The following is a 22593-nucleotide window of genomic DNA, read 5'->3' on the forward strand; positions in this document are numbered from 1 at the left end:
TTCAATGTAACAAAGTGCTTAGAAATACTCTTAAGACACGTAGAATTCCAAATGTTAGGTGATGTTGAATTGTTCCTCGGAACCACGATATTCACTGAGGTTATTGTATTTAGTTGCGTAATATATATTGTGTTTTTTTTAATAAACAATACTGTCAATCCCTCCCCGGAACATCCTGTGCTATAAACCAAAGGTCACCAGATGTACGTCATCGGGAACGCCCACTCCCTGATGTTTGAGTCTTTGTGATTGGCCATGGAGTTTGACTCTCTGGAGTCAGGGTTGCCATGTTGTGGGTTAGTACAATAAAATGAAAAAGCCGAAGAGTAAGGTTTAGGTTGGCCGGTGATCGGTGGATGATCGATCACTCAGCTAATAGTCATCATGAGTTTGGCATGGTACATGATATTCCCAAGACATTTATATATTGTTTATTTAAATATTGCTTTTACAATTTTTTTTGACAAACTAAAGCATATTTTGCCACTAACTCTCACCACCCCCACAGTTTTAGAGATCAATACAGTTGTCAAATGTTGAAAATAAAAAACGTCCATCCTAGATAAAACTCCGAAAACTGTCTGCTCAAAGATGATAATGAACTTTCATAACTGTTTACAGAATGAGTGCATTTATATTATGGGTGGGATCCTAGGATCCGGAGTAGGAACGGCGTCATGTTGCAGTCACGCGTTTCCCGTTTACCGCTCACATGCATTCTGGGATTTGTATTTCTTCAGGCAAAGGAGCGCGTTGAATACAAACGCGTTAGAACTACAACTGCGAAGGCTCAGCGCAGCCGCAGTGTGTTTGATTGGGAAAACGCATCCCGAGTGATTCCTGGACCCCTGCAGTTGTCGACGGAAACGTGAGGAGATAAACGGAGTCCCGGTAATGTTTTTGTGGCTTTATGATATTTTACGGTGACTTGGTTTGAAGCGAACAGCATTTTGACTTGTAGTCAACTGCCAGCCAGTTAGTCGAATGAATCAAAACGGTGGATAAAGACACTGCAGCTCATCTCTGCTGGAAGACCCATCTTCCTAACAACACTCTTTAGCTGCTATCTACTGCATTAATACCACATACAACTGTAAACATGTGGTGACATCGGACATAGGTATAGTTTTAAATAAATGTAATGAATTGAATGTCTTTTGTTTGAAGGTAACTTGTTTGGTCAAAGTTGGGATGTGCTGTGCAGCCAGAAGCAGCCATGAGTAACGCAACTTTAACCGGTTGAAAGTTAAACATTAGCTTTGTCAGTTGTTAGCAGTGTTTGCATTCTTGTGACATTTAAAAAGCAAGCAGTGGATGAAATCTGCGTATTATAAAATACTTGAAAGAAAATGGGTTTCCTGACGGGAATTATATCAGTGAGTGTTTACTACTGCCTAACTGCTGGTTTCCGTTCCTCTAGATTTGAATTCTCCAGGAAAGAGTGTAGACTTCACAATGGGAGGTTTGTCACATATCTATCTATCTATCTATCTATCTATCTATCTTTCTTTCACCCTCTCTGCAGTGTATTCAGGCATGCTGTAAGAGATAAGATATTGCTTTATTAGTGCCACAGAGGGGACATTTTCAAAATATTAAATTATTAAGAATATTTAAATGTGAATTATTAAGACTGCACTATTATGGTGACACTTTTGCTTTCTGTTTTAGAGCGAGTCAACAACTTTCCTCCCCTGCCTAAGTTCATCAGAATTAGGGCATGCTTTTATCACAACATCGAAGAGGAAATTCCTGCTGCCCACCAGCAGTTGGTGCGCAGAGTCTACACACTTTGGATGAGTAAGTGCAACTCTCAGAGAGGAAGCTGATGCATTCAAAAAGGGAGAAAAGATTACTCTCCTTTCTTTCCTCTCCTCACATCTCCACTGTCCTCTTTCCTCTTCAGTGTATTCGGGCACGCTGTGCATTAATGTGATCGGGTGTATTGCCTGGTGGGCTGGGGGTGGAAATGCCACCAACTTTGGTTTCTCCCTGCTCTGGCTCATCCTCTTCGGTCCCTGTAGTTACACCTGCTGGTTCAGACCTCTCTACAAAGCTTTCAGGTTGGTCATCATCTGATAAATCTCATGAAGCAGAATCATTTCTAAAATTGCTTTCATAATTTTGGTATGTATGCTGTGTCAGACTTTTGCATTTTCTGTGGTGGGAGTAGTCCAGAAGTGACATGAATAGTATCTTAAGAAGTGACAAGATTCATACTATTAACACAAAGAAAAGAGCTCTTGATGTATGAGTCCAAAAAATGATCACTGCTGAGTAGCTACTAGATTCTTGAATTGCACTTCAACCCAACGTTTCTAGCCTTTCTGTGGCATGTTAATTAGAGTACATCATTATTGTGGACATTTGTGATGGTGTCAAGGATCTGTCTTTCTGTAAGTTTCATCAAAGCATGTGTAAATTGGCCCAAGCATGCAGAGATCAGTTGTCTTCACAGAAATGGAAAGGGGAAAGTTACATATTTATATGGAAAGTGAAAATGTTACCACTTCTTCTCCTTATTTGCATGGACGACGCATCTCATGCATGTTTTTCAACAACGTTTTGCTTTGGTAATCAACCACAGGCAAGGCTCATATTTTTCCATTACAGTCACGTGTCAGTATAAGTGCATTGATTGACATTTGCATCCACACTAGTTGGAGGAAATAGAGAAACTTCAACACTAAGTTTATTTGTTTTGTTTTTTCTGTCATCCTGTTGTATTCTCTCTCTCTCTCTCTCTCTCTCTCTCTCTCTCTCTCTCTCTCTCTCACACACTCTCTCACTCTATCCTTTTTTTTGTTCGTAGGGCTGATAGCTCGTTCAACTTCATGGCCTTCTTCTTCATCTTCTTCCTCCAGTGTGTCTTGTCTCTCATCCAGACTATAGGCATATCTGGCTGGGGAACATGGTGAGTTAAACCAAACCAGCTTTCAAAACTTTGCACATGTTGCTTGCCAATTTTTATCAGAGAGTGGGTCATGAGGGCTGATCTCAGGTGAACGCAGCCAAAAAACTTTCTATCAGACACTTGCTTATACTTCTTTGGATTTGGATTTTAAGCAAGTTGTCCACACACAAATGTTTGCCAACACTGTTACTCACAAAGTTGTTTTGAAGTGATTTCAGAGCATGTTCCTAGAACCTTTCACATATGTACAAATCGACTGCCCTTTACTTCACCGTTAAGATAAAGCTCTTAGAATATGCTCTATGCTTCATTGGAAAACCCTTTGTCATTATGAGGTGGTTAATAAAGAACAGTCAACTACATCATTACCACTTTTTATTTAACATTTGAATAAAGGCATGGACAAAAGTAATAGCAGTAAAAAGCTAAATGTACAGTATTTAAGTTCATAATCGACTCCAAAAACTATGACTCTGACTAACTTGATTTCAGGTTTTAAAGTGCTTTACTACAATAGGGTTGTCTTTGCTTACTTAAATTAAAATAATCTAATAATAAGTCAGTATTTTTTGTCTAATTTTATGTTTCATACTCATTCATCATAGCCGTTGTGGAAACGTGTGTTATAAAGGACGATGATAAGGATCAGTTTTTCTGTAAGTTTAATCAAAGCATTTGCAAATGGGCTCAAGCATGCAGAGCTCAGTGATCTCTACAGCAATGAGCAATGAACTATGTAAAAGTTACATTTTTACAGAGTGAAAATGTAACTGCTACATCTCTGGTTAGGGAGAGAAGAGAGGACAAACAATACATTCAACCACTTAGGCAACATTTAACTTGCATTTCCCCAATATAGGCATGGCTCATCTGTATTTTTCCACTACAGTGGCTCATTAATACATCATATCTTTACAGTACTGTATATTTCAACCTTTGCACTCATATTCTGACATGTTTACATTATTATTTTAAGTCTTGGATACAAAGTCTGATTCCTATAGATTGAAAGTCACTTTCTTTGCACAGTTTAAGTCATATTTTAATATTACAGTGTATTTGGTTGGCTGGTTTTATATGTGCTTATGAATTCACTGTTGAAATGTATGAAAATATCATATGATTTGAAGTGTAGATTATTCACAGTATGGTCACTACCATCAGTTAATCATTTAAATACAGTACCAGTCTAAAGTTTTGACACACTTACTCAGTCAAGGGAGTTGGGACATTATGTCCACACATATGACTGCTTCTCTACATTTAGTGTCATTCAAACAAGAACTTGAAATTGACCTGTCATGTTTCTCCCTTACTGAAAATAAGATAAGATATTTGGAGTACTAAGATTAACAGTAGATTCAGTGATAAATACCACAAACTGCAGTCTCATGATTCACTACAGAGGTGAACTAAAGCCTGTTTTTGAGCTGACGTAGTAACAACTAAACTGTTAGGCAGAAGGTTTATTTTTCTTTTGCCGTTCTATCTTATGCAAAACACGTTCATCATTGTCCTTCATTGTTGAGTGCAGGAATGGAAAACGAGTCATTTCAACTTGTGTAATAGTTTATCTCATTGAGTACAGTAGTGTGTACTTGTCAAAATGCTACATTTGTCATTACATATGTGGTCATTAGGTCATTTTACTGCAATTTACAAGACAAGCTTCTTTAAACTGAGTAATATTTAAGTCCAATAACAGAATTTATGCTTGTAACACTATTCACTTATGGTGTCACAAATCAGTTTTACCCTGATCATCATTATGCTATGTTTCACTGCATCTGTTTCCTCACTGCTGGCACAAAGGTCACTTTGGTTTCTGTATTAAATGCACTTTGCTAATTGCATACTGTATGATACACTAACCCATACTACTCCATCTCACTCTCACCAACACATCAAAGCGGCTGGATTGCGACAGTGATGTTTTTCAGCCAAAATGTGGGCTCCGCTATAGTGATGCTTATCACAAGTCTGCTCTTCACTCTGGTGACTGCTTTAATGGCACTGGTTCTCATTAAGGTGAGTGAACTCATACGCTGAAAATGCACATGCACATACACACACATATATCGTTGCATTTAGTTTTTGCCCCTCATGCATATAAACCTGGTCAGGCACCTGAAAACAGACACACATACGCGTTATGCACACCTCTTGTCCCCTTTCTTTGCATGCTGCAGGTGCACAGACTCTACCGTGGCGGTGGCGGGAGTTTGGAGCGAGCTCAGGAAGAGTGGAGCAGCGGTGTGTGGAAGAGCGCACCAGTGAGAGAAGCCGGGTTCAATGCCGTCGCTCAGAGTGCTCAAGGCCCGAGCTTGCCACAGTACCCTACATCAGTGCCAAGCTATCCCGATAACAGTCACTGGTGATAGCGAGACTGGCCTCTAGGTGGAGACAGATAGCTTGCCATTTCTGTGATGCACAAGAGCGTCATTCAAAACATCATATCAATTCACCCTTATGGCAAAGTTCATAGATGTTTTGGGTTTTTTTGAGTGAGAGGACAGGATGATTTATCAAAGAGTTTTGGTAGCAAAGCTCATTAAAGCCCTACATTTGTTGTGGAGGTTTATCTTCAAAATATGCCATTCCATTTCAACTTTGTTTACACATAGTGTTTTAAAGTGAATAAGACAGAAATACAGTTTTATGCTCAAAAGAAATTTGCTTAGGAATGTTTTTGCAGATATGCAACTGGAAACTCAAAAAGAGTGTGAACAGCTTCAGGATAGCAGTATGTGAAGGGCATGTGCCTTATGGACCTTTTATGACTTATTATTTTATGTGCTGCCAGATCTGCATGCTAGACATTGTAGTATGATTAAGAAGAAGTTTTTTTTCTTTTGCAACAAAGGAAACTGTGTGAATTGATCTGTGTTTTATGTGAATTCTGGCAGGACAGTTTTTTTTTTAAATTCATTGTGCTTGATATTTACATGCTTGCCTGCTTCAGCTGCCATTTCTCGAACCTTGCCTTACTGTTGCGTGCAGTTTTTGCATGTCAAAAATATCTTGCTTGACTTTCGCCTAACAAATGCTGCATTTTTGTTTAATTGGACTTGTGCTTCAGTGAAGCAACGTCTGGAAACATTTCAAAAGATGTTGGTGCGTAATCCTCCCCTGTGATTTTTCACTGTCCGCTGATGTGCCATATCACTTTCCATTATTTTGATACTGGGAAAAAAATAGTCACACCCAAAGTAGATATTTTGTTGTTCTCTGATTCAGTATTTCTCAGTTTCTAATGTTCCAAAGCTACACTATTTGCTTTTAGTGGCCAGCACCCTGCCATTAGAGCACCTTATCAGTTGTTGCAATGTTCCAGTCACTTTCACTTTCACCCAGATAGACTGAATTTTGGTATGAAGTGACTGCAGTGTGCTTGCATGCAGCCTGAAATAGGATTGAAACTGGATATAATTTACTTCTATAAAGGAACCAACCTCATGTAAACTCTGTAAACAGACACACATCCCAATTGGCTGATTTGAAATATAAACATTTACAGACAGATCAGCAATTAAGTGGAATCTTGCATGTAAATGTACAGTAGTCAGACTGTAAATGCAGTCTGATATTTCAGTTCTCTTTCTGTCATTCAAACAGACATCTGGGGTAAAAAAAAACAAACAAAAACAAACCCAAAAAAGCAACGATTGTGACTTTGGTGCAGTTTACTGCACCACATTTCAATTATTTATTTGTATTTTTTGTTTTTTGGCTCAATGATCTAGTCAAAGCCTTTATGAAGTGTGAGCACCAGTTGGAGGAACAAGGTGCCAACAAGGGTGATTTTACTTTTCTTCTTACTAAAGTGTCCTTCATGGCCAACTGCCAAAATTAGTATTTTGATTTTTCTCTGTTGTTTGATAAGTGACAAAATATTATGGATATGTCCAAGTAACCTTTCAATAAATATTCTTATTCACAGTGTCTGTCCTAGTTGAATGTGTAAGAACCATTAAGTTAGCGATTTTTGATGATATGAAGAATAGCAACAGACAAGTCTTACATTTTTCCCACATTGTCTTTACACATAAATGCTGCTGTGTGAAGACAGTAACATTTCTATGTTTGATTATCTCCATTAACTGAAGGTTGGATGGGATTAGGACATTAGAAAACTTTGGTTTCAGGTTTCAATTTGGACAATCAGACTCCTGTCAATCACGTTCAGTCTGGTCAGCCCTGTTGGTTTTGCGATGTTCGAAACAAAGGAAAAAGAGAAAGTGTTGAATCTTTCACCCAGGCAATGAGATGCTGCTACGACATTGATTTACTCAGAAATATAAGTAAGAGATGTTTGAAGAAACTGAGTGTAAGATAGAAAAAAAGGCTGTGAGCGTCATAGAATAGCTCACAAGCAGCTGAATTTAAAAGAGAAGAAACCTCATTAAAACTTTGGAGGAAAAGTAGGGCTGATGAAGAGGAGAGAGGGCAGCTAAAAAAAAACCTAAGAGTGATTTCTGAAACTTACCAAGCAAGCCCACTGGCTTTTTATTTTAGAATAAATAAACTGAAAACAATAGTTGCTGTGCAGCTTGTCTTAATTCCCTGGTGTATATTATTCCTAGACTGAGCATACGAGTGAGATTTTTATTTTAAAGCATGCTGGAATACATTTTTAACAGCAAAATCTATGCAACTGCTTTGGTATTATTTATTGATTTATTGATAAGACAAATGTATAACCTTAATGCTGTTCATGGCAACTTTCTTGTACTGCACTGCTGAATAATTAAACAGAGACCCACTTCAACCCTTTCATAACTGCTTGTTTGAGATGAATCATGAGGCGGCTCTGTGTGCTTGTTGTTAATGACAGAGTGAGAAAAACACAGAGCAGATTCAGACTACATTGCTGTAATTTGGTGTGGTCTCAGAATTTTTTTTCTTTTTTTAACAAAAACAGGCAGGTGTGAGTTATGTTTGTAGTCTGTGTGTGTTTTTTTGTTTTCCCGAAACACAAACCACAAAAGCATCTGTTTGGGGAAATCATGACACAAAGCACATCAGGTGAAGTTTATCTGCATCACGTTCAAACAAATTAGCTGTCTGTGTGAGAAAGAAGGTAATAATTACTGACAGCTACATACACGTCAAACAGTTTAATCATTATCATCATTATTATTATTATTATTATGAACAAGGGCTGCTGCATTTTCCAAAAGTTTGACACCAAAAACCAACATTCTCATTTTTTGATGTGTATCTGATGCAAATTCACTGACAAAATCGTACACTCACACGTACACTCACACTTCTACGTCCCAATGAATTAGTTTTTTTTTTATATTTAGACCAAAATATATGCTTTGAATATAGAAATATAAATGTGTACCCTGGTTACACTAGCTCACTCTCAAAGATGATGTAATATTTACTGGAGTGAAATAATCTTTTTTTTTTTTTGCTACAGACAAAAGAGCTACAGAGTTCAGAGCTCTTTATCACAGACGGTATGAGTGGTATTTGACTGCTTAAACACAGAGGTGTATCTGTAGTCCTTTTTTTTTTAAACAGCCACCTGAATATAATACAGGCTATTGATTAATAATTAACACAGCAAAAGACTGAACAATACTTTGACTGTTGAATGGTGTCTTAAATAAACAGTAAAATCCCAATAAAATGAAATGTGCTTGGAAGTTAGAGGTCAAAGAGTTCTTTGCTACTTGTTCATTGTTGTCGGCAGTATTTACAAGACTTACAGTAGATCACAGGTATTTCAGAAATAAAAACTTAATTGTGACAAATAAATAGTAGTTGAAAAAAATGGTCTTTGCTGTACACAATATATTACAGAAAATGTATTCACAATGAATCATTATAGAAAAAATACATGTATAAAACATTAGCTTTTCAGTTATTTCATGGAGTGAAAATCTCCCCAGAAATCCTGTAAAAAGCCTTTTTCAGAGTATCAGCTGCCCGGTTAGAGTGCAGAAATGATAGACAGTGTTGGAAATTGGCAAGGAGACAGAGGACACCAATCAAAAGAATACATAATGTGGAAACCTTTTCTAAGCGCCGTGTCTTGTTGGAGGTACACCTATAGGATGGTAATTAGTTCACTGGTGTTGGCCTTCTATACCTCAGCAGAGTCAAATCTCTGACTCATCATTTATGTAACCCAGACCGTCCAGACTTGAAATGTTGGCCATGGGTGTGAAGTGGTGCTCCCCGTTCCCTTTGAAGTCAACAGCAGAGTGATTATTATTGGCACTACAACGTCTCCCAGACTCAGCCCCCAGGAGCTTTATCTCTGAAGTTCTGTTCGGGATGTGCATGTATTCGGCAGATTGCCGTTTCCCTTCGTTGGCACTGGAGCTTTGCTCAAACTTAAAGCATTCCAAACCTCCTCGACTCCAGATCCAAAATATGACCCCCATCAGTGAGAGACAAAGCAGCGACAGCAGGCCCACGGCCACCTCTAATCCAGTTAACCTGCTAGTGTCACTTTGATGCTCTGGGGACACAGGGTCCCCAATGCCCGGATCTGGCCCCACCCCCGGTGCAGCTGTATTCGGACTGTGAATAGAGTCTGAGGAATTTTTCACCTCACTGCCAGGAGTAGTGTTGTCCCCCACTGCTGGGCCTGAGTAGGGATGTAAACGATAAACCGCCACAGTCCGGTTGTATGTCCTGCCATTGATTTGCTCCACTGAGCCACAGGTGTACAGACCAACGTCAGATTTAGAAGCACTCAGGATGAGGAGGCCCCCGCTGTAGATGTAGTATTTGTGGTTGGAGTGAAGTGTTTGCCCGGAAAACTGCCACATGACCTGTGCCAAGTTGGAGTGGAGCTCGCAGGGCAGCTGGATATTGTTCTCTGGAATCAGGGTCAAGTCCACGGCCGGTACTGGATCTAAAAACACACACAATACACAAGGTTGGCCTCACTGCATACTAATAAATAACCTTGCTGGGATCCTGTAAATGAACATACTGTACCAGGCTGAGGACACTGTGAGACGTCTCCTTTCTTCAGACTCTGTATTGCTGTATTTGAGGAGGAAGAGGATAAGCTGTGGACGGAGGAGCACTGCTCAGTGGAGAAGTCCCAGGCACAGTAAGGATCCCTGGCCAGGATGCAGTCCACACAAGTGACATAGCGGCTGCAGTTACTGACTGGCATCTGGATAGCACCAAACTCTGAACCTGCAAATAGCTGGCCCTATGTTTGCGAATAAACACACACAAACAATAAGTTAAGTGTTGGCATTATCACCAGCAGTTCAGTGGTATCCAAATTGACTCTGAGCTAACAAATCATATTGCAGCTATATTTGCACTAGTGTGTTACTTTGCTGGATGAGAGGCGCAGGATGTTGATGGGTTCAGCATTTTCATACAGTTGAATCTCCTCAATGATGAACATCTCTCCACCATAGTTGACGGCCTTCTGAATATAACCGTTTTCTATCAGGAGACAATAAGTGCCAGTGAGACCTTATAATCACATAATACACAAACACACCTATCAACCAAGATCATGGCTTTGATAAACCCTATCATTACTCATCAAATGTATGTCTTAATCAGTCGGCAAATGAAAAACACACCGATTAAGCAAATCTTGTGGCGACTTTTCAAACCTTCAAGTCTCTCAAAACATGCTTTCTCAGTCAGATTCTTAATATGAGCAACAGGCTCCAACACAAACATACAATTTTCGGTCCGAGTCTAACTGGTTTAAAGTGGGCGGAGCTCAGTTGTGAAAAGTTGAGGCCACATTTCGATGAAAATGTGTGGACAGCCCACACAGTCCTTATAAAGCTGATTAGCTCAATTTTTGTGTGTTTAACTCTTTATAAACAGTAACTTTTTGCAAATTTTAATATTGACTGACACTTCTTCAGTTATAAAAATGTTATGTTACAGGGAGATACTTAAGATCTGAAAGTTTTCAGGAGCTATATGTTTAATCAACCAAAACATTCATACAGAAAACTAAGTTAAGAAGCTTATTTTCTGATAACCTCAGCATCAGCTCTACTTTCATTTTATAAAAACTAGTACTTGTTACATAGTTTACCAGTGCCAATGAACATGATGGCATATCTCTGTCCATCCAGCGCCAGCACGCTGTCCACTACAATCCGAGTGAGCAAGGCTCCCTTCTTAAGCAGCAGTGGGCTCCCTGTCAGAGGACGAACTGCCTCGTCCATGAGGGGACGGTCCCTGATGAACTGGAGGGTTTTGTCAGGAAGGTCCAGAGAACGATTCATCCCCATTTTACGAGCCACATTATTGATGCACTGAAATATAAAATATTAGAATTGTGCGTTTTACCTCGCATACTTTTATGTGGATATCAAATATAACATCTGGCTTCAACAAAGTCTTTCAACTCACCGCTCCTGGTCTGGGGACTGGCACCTCTCCTGTGAACATCACCCACTTGACATGTGATGTCTCCACAGCAACAGGTGTCTTAAACTTTCCCTCATTGAAGCTATCTCTAATGGCGGACACGCTGTATGCACACACTGCAGATACCTGGGACAAACTCCTGGAAACACCAAATCAAACACATTTAGCCAACAAACCAAGTTATATTTTCTGTTATTTCTATGACTGCAGAATACCTTTTAGATCTTGAATTAATTGCTCATCAGTCAAACAAAAGTATTAACTTCTAACTTATATTACACTCAACATAATCAATCAGACAAACATTCAGATTTAAAATTTGTGCAGTATGTTTTTGTTTGGTCTTTTGACCAATTTTCATATAATCCCAGCCTGGACACATATTGTATTGTTACAAAATCAATAGCCAATAATTATTTGTGAATATATACTTTCATACATTGCTCCACATCAACATCTACCCTGATTCATCAAGGATCAAGGACTTTGACTGTTCAGTACTTACGACTGAGGAGTGAAGACAGCATAGAAGACGCTCTTCCTCCAGTCTTCATGCTTCAGCAGGAAGACATCCTGTACAATGGGGGGCAGGCTGGGTTCAGGGAGGGAACAATCCAGACGAGCTTTTAGGAACGACGTCCATTTCCTCTGCAGCGTCCGCTGGCCACCCATATCCCCCTAAACACAGAGACAGAGCACTGCGTTGTGCATTTCTACAAATATTCCCCTCAAACACAACAATCAGACGAGAGTCACTTGAAGATCACTGAATGTTGGCTGTGTTTATTCGTTTTTATTCATCATACCTTACAGACACGGGCCACTCGTGACACTGCAACCTTGCTGTAAAAGTCGTACTCCATGGCATTCTCGCTGAAGAACATGTATACTTTATCATCATCACCATCGGGACTGAGATAACTCTCACCCACAAAGTCCATGTAGACAAAGTTTGGCTCTGAAATCACAAAACAAGAAAAAAGTACTTGAGACCAATGTAGAAATATCAACTATGAACAGATACACTGCAGTCAATTCCAACTGACACACCATTATATAAAACTTTTTAATGGCAATTTTTAAGCTCACCACTGAGCCAGGAGCTCTTAAACTCTGTGCGGAGAGCCAAGTTTGAACTGCGCAGAACCACCGGCTCTGAACCCAAGAAGTTGATGGATGTAGCAGAGTACAGGTCATTTCCTGTTAGACAGGAACAAAGAATGAGGAGAAATTCCTGAAAAGCAATTATTCATATGGAGTTGGAACAATATCTCATTTAAAATGGCCACTAATGGACTGAACCAGCTGAATATTTTCTGACTGATTAGTGGCTACTGTGTGTTGAGGGAGCAGGTGGCAACAGCATTTAATGGGTGACATTTGGTGCCAATTTCTTGTGGCAAAATAATATCCTACACTGATCCTTTCTGTGGGTGCACTTTGAATGTTCAGCAGTATTCTGTGCTTTGTTCCCTTTTCCTTTGGCCACAAACCTGAGTCAGACACTCACCAACCATGAGGGAGGAGTATCTCTGGAAGGGATCAAAAGGACACTTCCCTTTTCCCTCCTCCTGCTTTCCCTCTAGCCTTAGCTGTCCATTAGTAAACGTCTGTCGGAAACAAAGTGAAAGAAAGAGGAAAGTCACAAAGAAAACCTGCTGAGGGAAAGAAAATAAAGTAAACCTGTGGAGTTTTGTTGTCAGACACAGTACTGAGATTCAGGACTGGAATAATAATTCTGTACCAGTGGCTTGCATGTGTTAGTCCATTAACTACAACTTGCATATATTTATGTTATTACTATGTTACTATTACTATGTTAAGATAAATAAAAGTTTATAGATTCTTTTGGTAATGCATTCATTGGAGTTTTCTCAGAATAAGCACACAGTGGTTAATAAAGGAACTGCTGAGGGCCTTTGTCTACTGACTGCAACATTCATGCATAGTCAGGGTTGCTTAGCTTAAAGGATACATGATTTTCTATGTTTCTTATTTTCAACAACTCCCACGAAAAGACAAAATCCTATTGCTTATCCACAGATGAATATTGCTTATTCATCTGTGCCATAGACCTCTATTGTTATAGAAAAACGATTAAAAACACACGAGTGAGTCACTGTTGTGCTGGGTGACATGTTCCTTCATTACAATGACAATCCCTCATGGGCGATGAACACTGTAGTTTATTTGCAATCACCGTTCTGCTGCCCTACATACTCACAAGAGCATTAAATGTGTATTGATCCGCGACTTAAAATAGTCCAACAAATGTGCTATTCACTCCTGTTTGAATAACGTCTGCTCGAAACTGCAGTGCCCATCTGTTTTGTATCACTGCACCTTTTGAAAAATGAAACTACACATTTGTGACCCATTTTTAAGGTATCTTCAATAAGAGGATACAGGCACTAGCAATACAATTTTAGTTCCGATTTTTTCATGGGATTTGTTGATAATAACAAGAAGAAGAACAGAATCATGCCAGCTTTATGCTTTAAGCAGCCAACTGCACGGACCTTAAAGAAGTAGAACTGGCATTAAAATAAACAGGTGTACTGAAGCCAATGACTTGTCTTTCATGAAAGTAATGAAAAATGGCACATGTTTTAATACGATTCAAGTTACACAAGAAAACTAACTCACCACCTCAGCTAATAAACAAAAATCCTCTAAATTAACCCCATATATATATCCATACTTACCATATAATCACAGATGGGGCTAAACGCATTTGTGCCACACACATACATAGTAGTGTCATTCACTTTGTGCAGGGTTCGAATGTAGTTGCGGCATTCCACCTGCAACAAGATCCAGCAGAGAGAATGCCAAGGTCAGAGCTCTGTTAGTTCAGCCACATAAAGTACAAACAGGCACAGATACATTTACTGCACATGCTGCCTGGAAATGTGCTGGTGGCCAAGGGTCAAGGCTGTATACATGCATTTTCTTCGCATGCCTTTATTTGGACATTGAGCACGAAGCTGTGAGCAAAGCACTTCAAAGAGAATTCTGTGTAAAGACATGAAAAGAAAAAAAGCCTCCCATATGAATGATTTACAAATGCACAGAGATAAATTGCATGGGGGAGTGAACTGCTTTCAGTCAACAGTCATCCTTTAACACTGTATCCATGCCCTAAAAAGTAAAACTAACCATATGTAAGGTCTTGTTTTAAAAAGACATTACACAAACCTCAGCGTGTTTTCCCTTGTACGTGCACTCCCTCTGCTTCTCCTCGGTAACTCGCCAATACACCTGCATCAACAGAAGGAAAGTGTCATGTCAAAGCATGCAGGGATAGTGACGCAACCCACAGTACGACAGTGCTACTGTAGAGTCCATTTATCCTCACACATTTCCTTGTTTGTCTAACATCAGTTTGTTTTCACCAGAAGGGAGTATTTGCCCGCTGGGTCGCGACTCGCCAATACCTCTTCAGTTGTGAGTGTCACCTGTGTAACTGCAATCATGAATCAACAGACCACTGTCTACAGTTCTATATTCTGCATGCAAATGTACACTGGCCAAGCAGAGGACTCATCTACACTGGATTGTGATGTGAGAGCTATTTAATGTGCTTTTGTGGAGATATATTTAGCAGAAATCCACTGGGCACTCAACTTATCAAAATAAAAGGGATACAAATATTCTAAATTTAGATATTGGTGGCATGAACTTCACGCATGATAAGAAGCACAAGCAAAATGTGTCCAAATAGTTCCTAAAAGACAACAAGAGGCTGCTGATACATGATGAGAATGAATGAGTCCAGCCTTGAGTGGCTTAATGATTAGTAGGTCCAACAACTGCAGTATCATACATGTCCAATAAATATTTCATGCTTAAGCTAATTAATCGCAATACATATAAAACCAGCAGCACTTGATTTTTGCTTTGTGGGCACATGTCAATAGCTTCAAACACACATCGCTGATCAGAACAGAGAGCCAAAGCTGCACATTTTATCCACAGATTTATTTTTATTTTCTTTATGAATCTTACTCTAATACACTTTCTTACCACAGCCTTTCTGACAGAGATGTTATCGATATCCAGAGCATATATGGCCTCTCTCGCCCCCAGCAGCAGTAGACCTAGGTCATCTCTCATCAGCATAGTGGAGTAGTTGAAGATCCCCTCTTCTCTAAACGACTTCAGTTGGGCTAAACAGGAAAAGCATCACGTATGCATTAGTACACTGAGTTTCACTTTATTTCTCTTCCACAGTTTGGATGCTGTGACTTTGTGCAGTTGGAAAAATGCTCCAGCAGCAAAAACAAAATGCAAATTCATTGGAATTTAATAAGTTTGTCCCAGCTAGCTCAAAAGTTGCACTCCTTGCTCATATATAATGGTTGAAATATTTAAATACATCCTTAAACTGCCACAACTTTTAGCATTTACTGGCTAAGGCACGACCTAGAAGCAAACTTAGATTTGAGATTATCAAAAAAGGACCCAATTTCTCTGCATCTATAAAACAATATCTCCCAGAAACACTAGACTATGACATACTGGCTGATTAAAGCGGGGAGGGGTTGAATTTGAATTAATGACTTACTCTGGTAGGGGACAGTCTTTCTTGGGACACAGTAGTGAGTGTCAAGTGTACTAAGCGAAACATGGAGCATCAATCCACAGACAATGCTCAGGGCTGAGAGAAGAGACATGGCTCAGAGTCCTGGTTTGTCTAAGTGTGGAAGAGCTGCACACTCCAGCTCTACCACCAAACCACCCAATCAGAGACAGAACATGGTCCAAGGTCTCAGTCCAGATGTTGTTGTTGTTGTTGTTACACTGAGGGGACCTCACAGTGCTGCACATGTGCCACTCCGGCACGGGTCATCTTTCACTGCAAAGATCCTTGCGAAAAAAAAGTACACACAAATGTTTAACCAGGCCTGTGTGGTGCGGATTAGCCCATTAGCTTCAACCCAGTTTGAATATTGTGTGTCCTGTGTGGAGAGTATCTATGTTGGAGTTAGCCTCCAGCGCAGTGCTAATGAGCCACTGGTGTCCGCTCTGGAAGGAGGAGCACAAGCCATGCTGCCCAGCTACTGGAGTGGGATGCCGGAGGAGATCATCTTCATGGTGTCCCACTTCTAGGAAAGACATGAAAATATGTATGAATATAATGATTAAATAGATCCTTGAGATGGCAAAGCTGACTAACACAGGACACAGAACAGGGTGACTGTTTAGCCTCCTGTACCTTATCACTTTCCACTAATTACATCATTTGATCATTCATGGATAATTATTATATAGAGCTACATAAATGTTTGGCAACAGTGCTGCTCTTTTTCTAGTTTATAAAAAGAAAATCTTATATAATCATCAAATAGAAAATATCTAAGAAGAATAAGTGACAGTAAGCAAGATTAAGAGAAAGAGAGATTAGAGATGATCCCTCAGATCTTTTACCAGCCAGAGCTACAACCATGAGAAAATCTCATCTCTTAGATGGACACTGCAGCAATTTCATTAATCTAGGGAACCAATAAATCCTGTTTTTTAGTCTATACTATGAGTCAAGAACCAAAAACATAGGATCCTACAATTCCCATTATGCATCTTAATATCCTTTCTGAATCTTTCAGTACACTCTCGTTGCCTGTTAAATGTTCAAACTTACAAATTTAACAGGATTTTTGTTATAAAATTTGCCCAATCCAATATGAAGCCATCAGGGTTATTTTCTCAGACTGTTGAGAAACAGAGGAGTGTCAAGTTAAGTGGAGCTATGCCTTTATTTCTTGCTGGTTTTTGTGAAAGCCTGTTGGTCAAAATAATGCACACAACGGGGACAAATATAACCTCAGTGTTACATCAGAGAAACCTCCCACCTCTTATGGTTAGAGGCATGAAAAAGTCATAGTTGTAACAAAGGAAACTGATGTTAAGTGAAATTCTGCCACGCTGCCCACCAACCCCCACTCTCTCTTCCTCTTCAACACTCTGTCTCTTCCTGTCCTCCTCCCTGATAAGAACCTGCTTCCTCTGGGCTCAGCGGGGTTCAAGCAGCAGAGGGGATCAGTTCAGGTTTGGGCATGCATGCAGATCACAATAATTCACTGCTTTAGCACTCCATCCCTACCATGGGATTCATGCTGAATTGAGACTTACCACTTTTGGCAAGTTTTCCCTCTGTTTTGACAAACTGAACGGCACAGCCTCATTCAAAATTCATCAAGGTACGTTTCCTCAAAATAACACACAAAGCATACTTAACAGCAGACTCACAAGGTAAAAAACTATACTCTTATCTTTTTGGTGCACAATGCTCCAGAGCAGCTGCAACACATGGCTGCTTTGCAACTGTTATTCAGATTTTAGCTTGCAGATAAAAAAAAAAAATACAGCAGGATTGAAGCTTTGAAACACCACCACAGAGTCATCACCTATTGACAGAAACCAAAATGACAGCATCCAAAATTTCCTCGAGAGACAGCCTGGCGCTCTATCTCCCCTGCTGCCTCTGAAATAAGCTCGGTTTTAAATGTGCATGTTGCAACAAACTGCCATGCTCACACCTTGTTGTTACTTGACACAGCGGGACGAGCTGCTGCACGTATAGGACTGCTCATCTGTTGTCAGAGCAGTGATGTCTTGCATGCCTTTCCCCTCAGGCTCTGTATGTGTGTGTGAGTGTGCGGAGGGCGGAGGGTGGGGGGCTGTATGTTGAGCGCTACAGCTGAATGGAATGACTGCAGGTTGTTTTTCAAAGCTTTTGACAGATACTTCCAAACAGCGCAGACAGGCAGGTATGACTATAATAATAGAAGAGCGCGCAGCAGTTGTCCCTCTTTTCTCTTCCTTTGTTTATCCAGGGTCTCACACACACACACACCGGCATGTGCACAAGTGGATGAGGAATGGGAGCCGGGGGGGTGTGGGGGGTGGGGTGGCTTGGCTGAGGGGTTTTACACAAGTCACTGGTCACCAATCATACACTTTTTTGTAGTATGGGATCCTCTTGTTTGGTCTGTCAAGTTTTTTTTTTTTAATATGAAATGACAAATCTTCATCATATCTTGACACCACTTATTTATATCTATATTATCAATAGTTATTCATTTATTTAATGATAACGCATGAATAAAAGGCACTCTTGGGTTACCAGATAATGATCCAAAATTTATGTGAAGGGTCTCTTTGGCTGATATAAATCCTCCACCTTTGCTGCTAGCTTGTTAATTCATCAGGATTCAGGAAGGACCCCTCCCATGGACTGTTTGACCCCTTACCTTTGTATATTAAAGCTCCCCATTATCATTGCCAAAATGACTTACTAACATGTATTGCTGCAGACTTGATGGCGTACTACACAGTGGCCTTCTGACCCTTAATTAATATTAGTAAGTGATTAATGAAGGCTTGTTCTGAACACTGATAAGGATATGGTGACAGATTGTTCTCTCTTTAAAGCTAAAACATTGGCTCTTTTACTCCTCACTCTCCAAAACTATATCAATTCACCATCAGAGTGGGTGTGTTAACAAGTGAAAACACTGCTATGAAATCAAGATAGGTCTTTTGTTCATAGGGGATCAGTGCTGATTCTAGTACAGCCAGCAAAACCTGCTTAAAGATCAGTCATTAAAAACACAGCTGCACATAACAACTTGATAGTCTCCTCTTAAAAGGACTATGCAATGCCTGATTATGCACATATCATTAAAGAAATGAAATACATGGATTATATTGTTTATGAGGCATTGAAATGCTCAGTGTGTTTGTTTCTCTTGAATGTCATCTTGACATCTGAAGCGCTGGTTGAAGGTAAATACATCAACCACAAAGTCAGCGTCAAGGAAGATGAACTGCTACAAAAACCAGAACAGACAACAAGAGCGTGACAAAAATTGTTCATGTACATCTCAGCAAGTCCAGATGGAACTGTGGAGCAGGTGTGGGTATTTCCCACATAGTAAGGTAGTCTTTAAGAAGTTAGCACTGTGGCTGCTGGTGGGCTTTTATTATTCAAGTACTAGAATATGAACGAGTGTGGGTTCAGAAGCTGCACATGAACTAGTACAATATGTTGAAGAAGCCCTGCAGCAGTATCTCCAGACACTCCAACCACTTGAAGCATGAGGATATTTATAGACCACTCAGGAGCTTCTACCATATCTACAATTCTGTACAATGGTTTCTCACTCCAACGACGTGCTGCACACAAAATCAAACCCTGAACAACGGTGTGTGGAGCGTGCACTGACAAGCACACTGTTGTCATCACCGTGAGTCAAAACAAATCAAAATCCAAAGAACCGTGTGAACAGTCAAACAGCTGGACTGTGACTGTGTAGGTCTAGGCTTTACTTCATAGTATGTCTTGTCCTTTGTATGACTGCACTGTATGCTTTATGGGTGAGGCCTCCTCCCCCCTGTAACTGATTAAGCTGCAAGGTTGACTAACTGGTCTACAGGTTTGAATCACTGGTTCGTTGGTAGGCTGCTTGTTTGTCAGTATGCCAGTTTCCTTCGACCTGATTCTTTGGCTGCCAGTCAAACGTAAGCAGTGCAGCCCACTGGCAAGCAGGCTGGCTATGATACAGTATTCCATCGAACGGGGCCTAAACAGGAAACCGGTTGTGGGAGGGTGTTCACCTTTGACACTCCTTGTGTCACAGACTCTGTTGTGAAACAGTCGCTGGAAAACACAGCCCAGTTCAGCACCGGGTTATATTTTTGCAAGCTGGCTAAAACAAACCTCTTTTTCTATTATAATGACAGCAGCTTGCCACCTTTTGTTGTGATGTGTAGGAGAGTTGTAATTAGCTGAAAACAATACTTCAAAACATGCTGCGCGCACTCTTTTCAAGCCAGCTAAGACACATATCATTAAAGCAAAGCTAATGGACGACTAACAGTCAAAAACAGCCAACATGAATAAAGACTTCAACCACCTTAGACATACACTGTATATTCAATAAACTGTTCAATAAACCCGTTGGTCCCATCTGATAAATCATTTGTCACTGATGAGGCATATCTGATAAGGTGGATTTAACACTTGAACACATACATGTACGCATACACACACCCAGACAAGTCACAGCAGGAGCTGGGACACAAAAGGAAAATATGAACACTGACAGCGTCAACCTGTGCTGTGTGACAAGTTCACTGACAGATGGGAACACCCAAGAAAACAAATTGTAGATACCACATCAATTAGTATGGAAATTTAATACATGTTACATTTATTGTGGAGGTTTTACTCCACTTTATAGCAACAATGTCAGTAAAATCTTAGAGTCTGGTAGAAGCAAAGATAGTTATTCAAAGACTATTATACTCATTTGAAATATTGTGAAGACAGAAATATTAAGAACTAACTGTTAACTGGAGCAGATGTTTCATCAGATCAAGTCTTATATGACTGTCTGTATTGCCTATGAATGAAGAGAATCTTAAAAATATCACATCCACCTACCATGTAATAGCTGCTATGGTTCTAAAAACACTTTTAAGGTCACAATCTGTCAAATAAATCCAGCTGTGCTACTCTATCATGTGATTGTGTGTGTGTGTGTGTGTGTGTGTGTGTGTGTGTGTGTGTGTGTGTGTGTGTAGGTGTGTGCGTGAGTGCGTTTTAATGTGCATGTAAAAAAAAGAAATGTGCATGAGCTTAAACCACAGACATCTAGCATATGATCTGTGGTATTGCTGTGTACAGCCATGCCTCGACTCCTCATGACCCCACTGAGCTGCTGCACCATGACACTAAAATTGGGCAATCCCCCTAAGTGAGTGCACTGACAGCACTTAGTATATCCTCCAGCTCGGTCAGCCAGACAGACACATGTCATGTGCTTTCAGTCTCACCATCCATTAAAACTGCACGCCCTTAAATATCAGATCAACCCTTGAACACTCAATGAATTTGTCATACTGTATTCAAAATGCAAACACAAGCAAATTACATTTTGTGGTAGTAAATTATTGATATGATCATATACTTTAGTTATGATTATTGAGTGGGAATATAAATGTTTCCAGAATTGGACGAAAGATTAAAAGCTGGAAGCATGTTATACATTTTCACAAGCTGATTTGTACCCATGATGAAAAAGATTTGTACTTTTAAAAGTCTGCAAATTCAGTAGTTGGTCGGTTTACCTTTTAGAGTATAAGAAGTATATTTGTACATTTAGTGAATGTTGTTTGGCTGGTGGTAAAAAACATGTTTTCCCACAGGATTGAAGCACATCCAGTAGCAGAGAGCATTCAGAGCTGGAGCTTTTCTCCAGAGTGTCAGCACTGACATTATCCGCGGTGTTAAGTGGTTGTGCAGCACCCACCTAAATGCATATCCTACCACTGCTTAGTCTAGCTCTTGGCTGCTATTATTAGATTAGGATATCCTATAATCTTAGATAAGACAGTGAATTTACTTTGCTCTGCCTGTGCTCCTCTCAACTCCTCAGGTTGCAAAATCCAATTCCCACAGCCAGCCGTGGGCTCCGCGCAAAAAAAAAAAAAAAAAGAAAGAAAAATAAAAAAAACAAGCCTGTGGGACAAACAAGCAAGTCAACAAGTCACAACAACGGCACCTCATGTCCACGTTAGACTCACCGGGAGTTGTCCGGGTCTATATCAGAAACCGATCAGACTGCCGCTGTTTTTCTTGACAGTGATCCGGCACGGCGCTCTCTGCTCCACCTGTAACGCTCCTCACTCCTCCTCTGCTCCTGCAGGGAGCGATCATCAGGCAGCTCTCAGAGCCAGGCACTGTCTGATCATGTGACTTTTGATTGTACCTTTCTTCAAAGGCTCTCACCCGTTCCCTATCCAATCAGCTGTGACCAAAAAATCAAATCAGTTTCCTCGACTGCTTTGTTCTTATTTTATTAATTTTTTTTACTTGGATGTGTTTGATGTCGTTTATTAAAAAAATGTGCAAAAAAGAAAAATCTAATAGCCTATATTACAAACTGTACAGCAAGAACTGCCTTTTCGGCATCTGAATTAAATGTAAATTCTAATAACAAGGACATGTTGATGTGTTAGCACTGTTGAAAAACATTCATTCAAATCCCAAATCCCAAAATAACAGTTCATGTCACAAAATAATTATGTCACAAATTAACAATTTACCACTTTTTTGTTGTTTATTTTCTATAAAATTATATATTGATCACAAATATGAACAGGTGTTGACATTTTTTTAAAGCAAAAAAAAATAGAAACAATTTAAATGTTCGCAAATTTACAGCATCAATGCCATCTAGTGGCTCATAGTACTGAACATGCCTGAAAATAAATCATTGAATAAAAAG

General features: G+C 39.8%; 2 protein-coding genes across 4 annotated transcripts; one reads left to right on the forward strand and one right to left on the reverse strand.

The window, feature by feature from the left end:
* The first annotated feature begins 819 nt into the window (after window positions 1-819).
* scamp4 (secretory carrier membrane protein 4) lies at window positions 820-6936 on the forward strand. Of its 2 annotated transcripts, none has more exons than XM_053321894.1 (7): window positions 820-891; window positions 1421-1462; window positions 1672-1800; window positions 1907-2063; window positions 2813-2914; window positions 4825-4942; window positions 5104-6936. In XM_053321894.1, exons 2-7 carry the CDS (start codon window positions 1456-1458, stop codon window positions 5290-5292), a joined length of 702 nt encoding a protein of 233 aa, XP_053177869.1. In that variant the 5' UTR covers window positions 820-891; window positions 1421-1455; the 3' UTR covers window positions 5293-6936. The 2 variants fall into 2 exon arrangements, with proteins under 2 accessions (XP_053177869.1, XP_053177868.1); XM_053321893.1 differs by lacking the exon at window positions 820-891 and adding an exon at window positions 901-1120.
* A 4-nt stretch (window positions 6937-6940) lies between these two features.
* si:ch211-129c21.1 (uncharacterized protein LOC563087 homolog) lies at window positions 6941-22036 on the reverse strand. Of its 2 annotated transcripts, none has more exons than XM_053321891.1 (14): window positions 21890-22036; window positions 15867-16407; window positions 15326-15468; window positions 14498-14560; window positions 14005-14103; window positions 12810-12909; window positions 12389-12499; window positions 12106-12257; window positions 11805-11977; window positions 11282-11438; window positions 10962-11184; window positions 10230-10345; window positions 9878-10100; window positions 6941-9791 (listed from the first exon to the last, which is right to left on the reverse strand). In XM_053321891.1, the coding sequence occupies exons 2-14, from the start codon at window positions 15973-15975 to the stop codon at window positions 9028-9030; spliced, it is 2433 nt and encodes an 810-aa protein (XP_053177866.1). In that variant the 5' UTR covers window positions 15976-16407; window positions 21890-22036; the 3' UTR covers window positions 6941-9027. The 2 variants fall into 2 exon arrangements, with proteins under 2 accessions (XP_053177866.1, XP_053177867.1); XM_053321892.1 differs by lacking the exon at window positions 21890-22036 and adding an exon at window positions 21709-21775.
* Window positions 22037-22593: the final 557 nt, after the last annotated feature.

Source organism: Scomber japonicus, chromosome 7 (assembly GCF_027409825.1).
Source record: "Scomber japonicus isolate fScoJap1 chromosome 7, fScoJap1.pri, whole genome shotgun sequence".
Lineage (NCBI taxonomy): Eukaryota > Metazoa > Chordata > Actinopteri > Scombriformes > Scombridae > Scomber > Scomber japonicus.

What these genes read in the sequence shown, in the direction of transcription:
- scamp4 (XM_053321894.1), top strand. An exon ending in AGTCTACACACTTTGGATGA is followed by an intron (nt 1,801 to 1,906) that starts GTAAGTGCAACT and finishes TTTCCTCTTCAG; the next exon opens with TGTATTCGGGCACGCTGTGC. An exon ending in ATATCTGGCTGGGGAACATG is followed by an intron (nt 2,915 to 4,824) that starts GTGAGTTAAACC and finishes AACACATCAAAG; the next exon opens with CGGCTGGATTGCGACAGTGA.
- si:ch211-129c21.1 (XM_053321891.1), bottom strand. Translation starts at nt 15,975, where the DNA reads ATGTCTCTTCTCTCAGCCCTGAGCATTGTCTGTGGATTGATGCTCCAT. An exon ending in GCTGTCTTCACTCCTCAGTC is followed by an intron (nt 11,439 to 11,804) that starts GTAAGTACTGAA and finishes TGGTGTTTCCAG; the next exon opens with GAGTTTGTCCCAGGTATCTG. An exon ending in CTCACAGTGTCCTCAGCCTG is followed by an intron (nt 9,792 to 9,877) that starts GTACAGTATGTT and finishes GTGTGTTTTTAG; the next exon opens with ATCCAGTACCGGCCGTGGAC.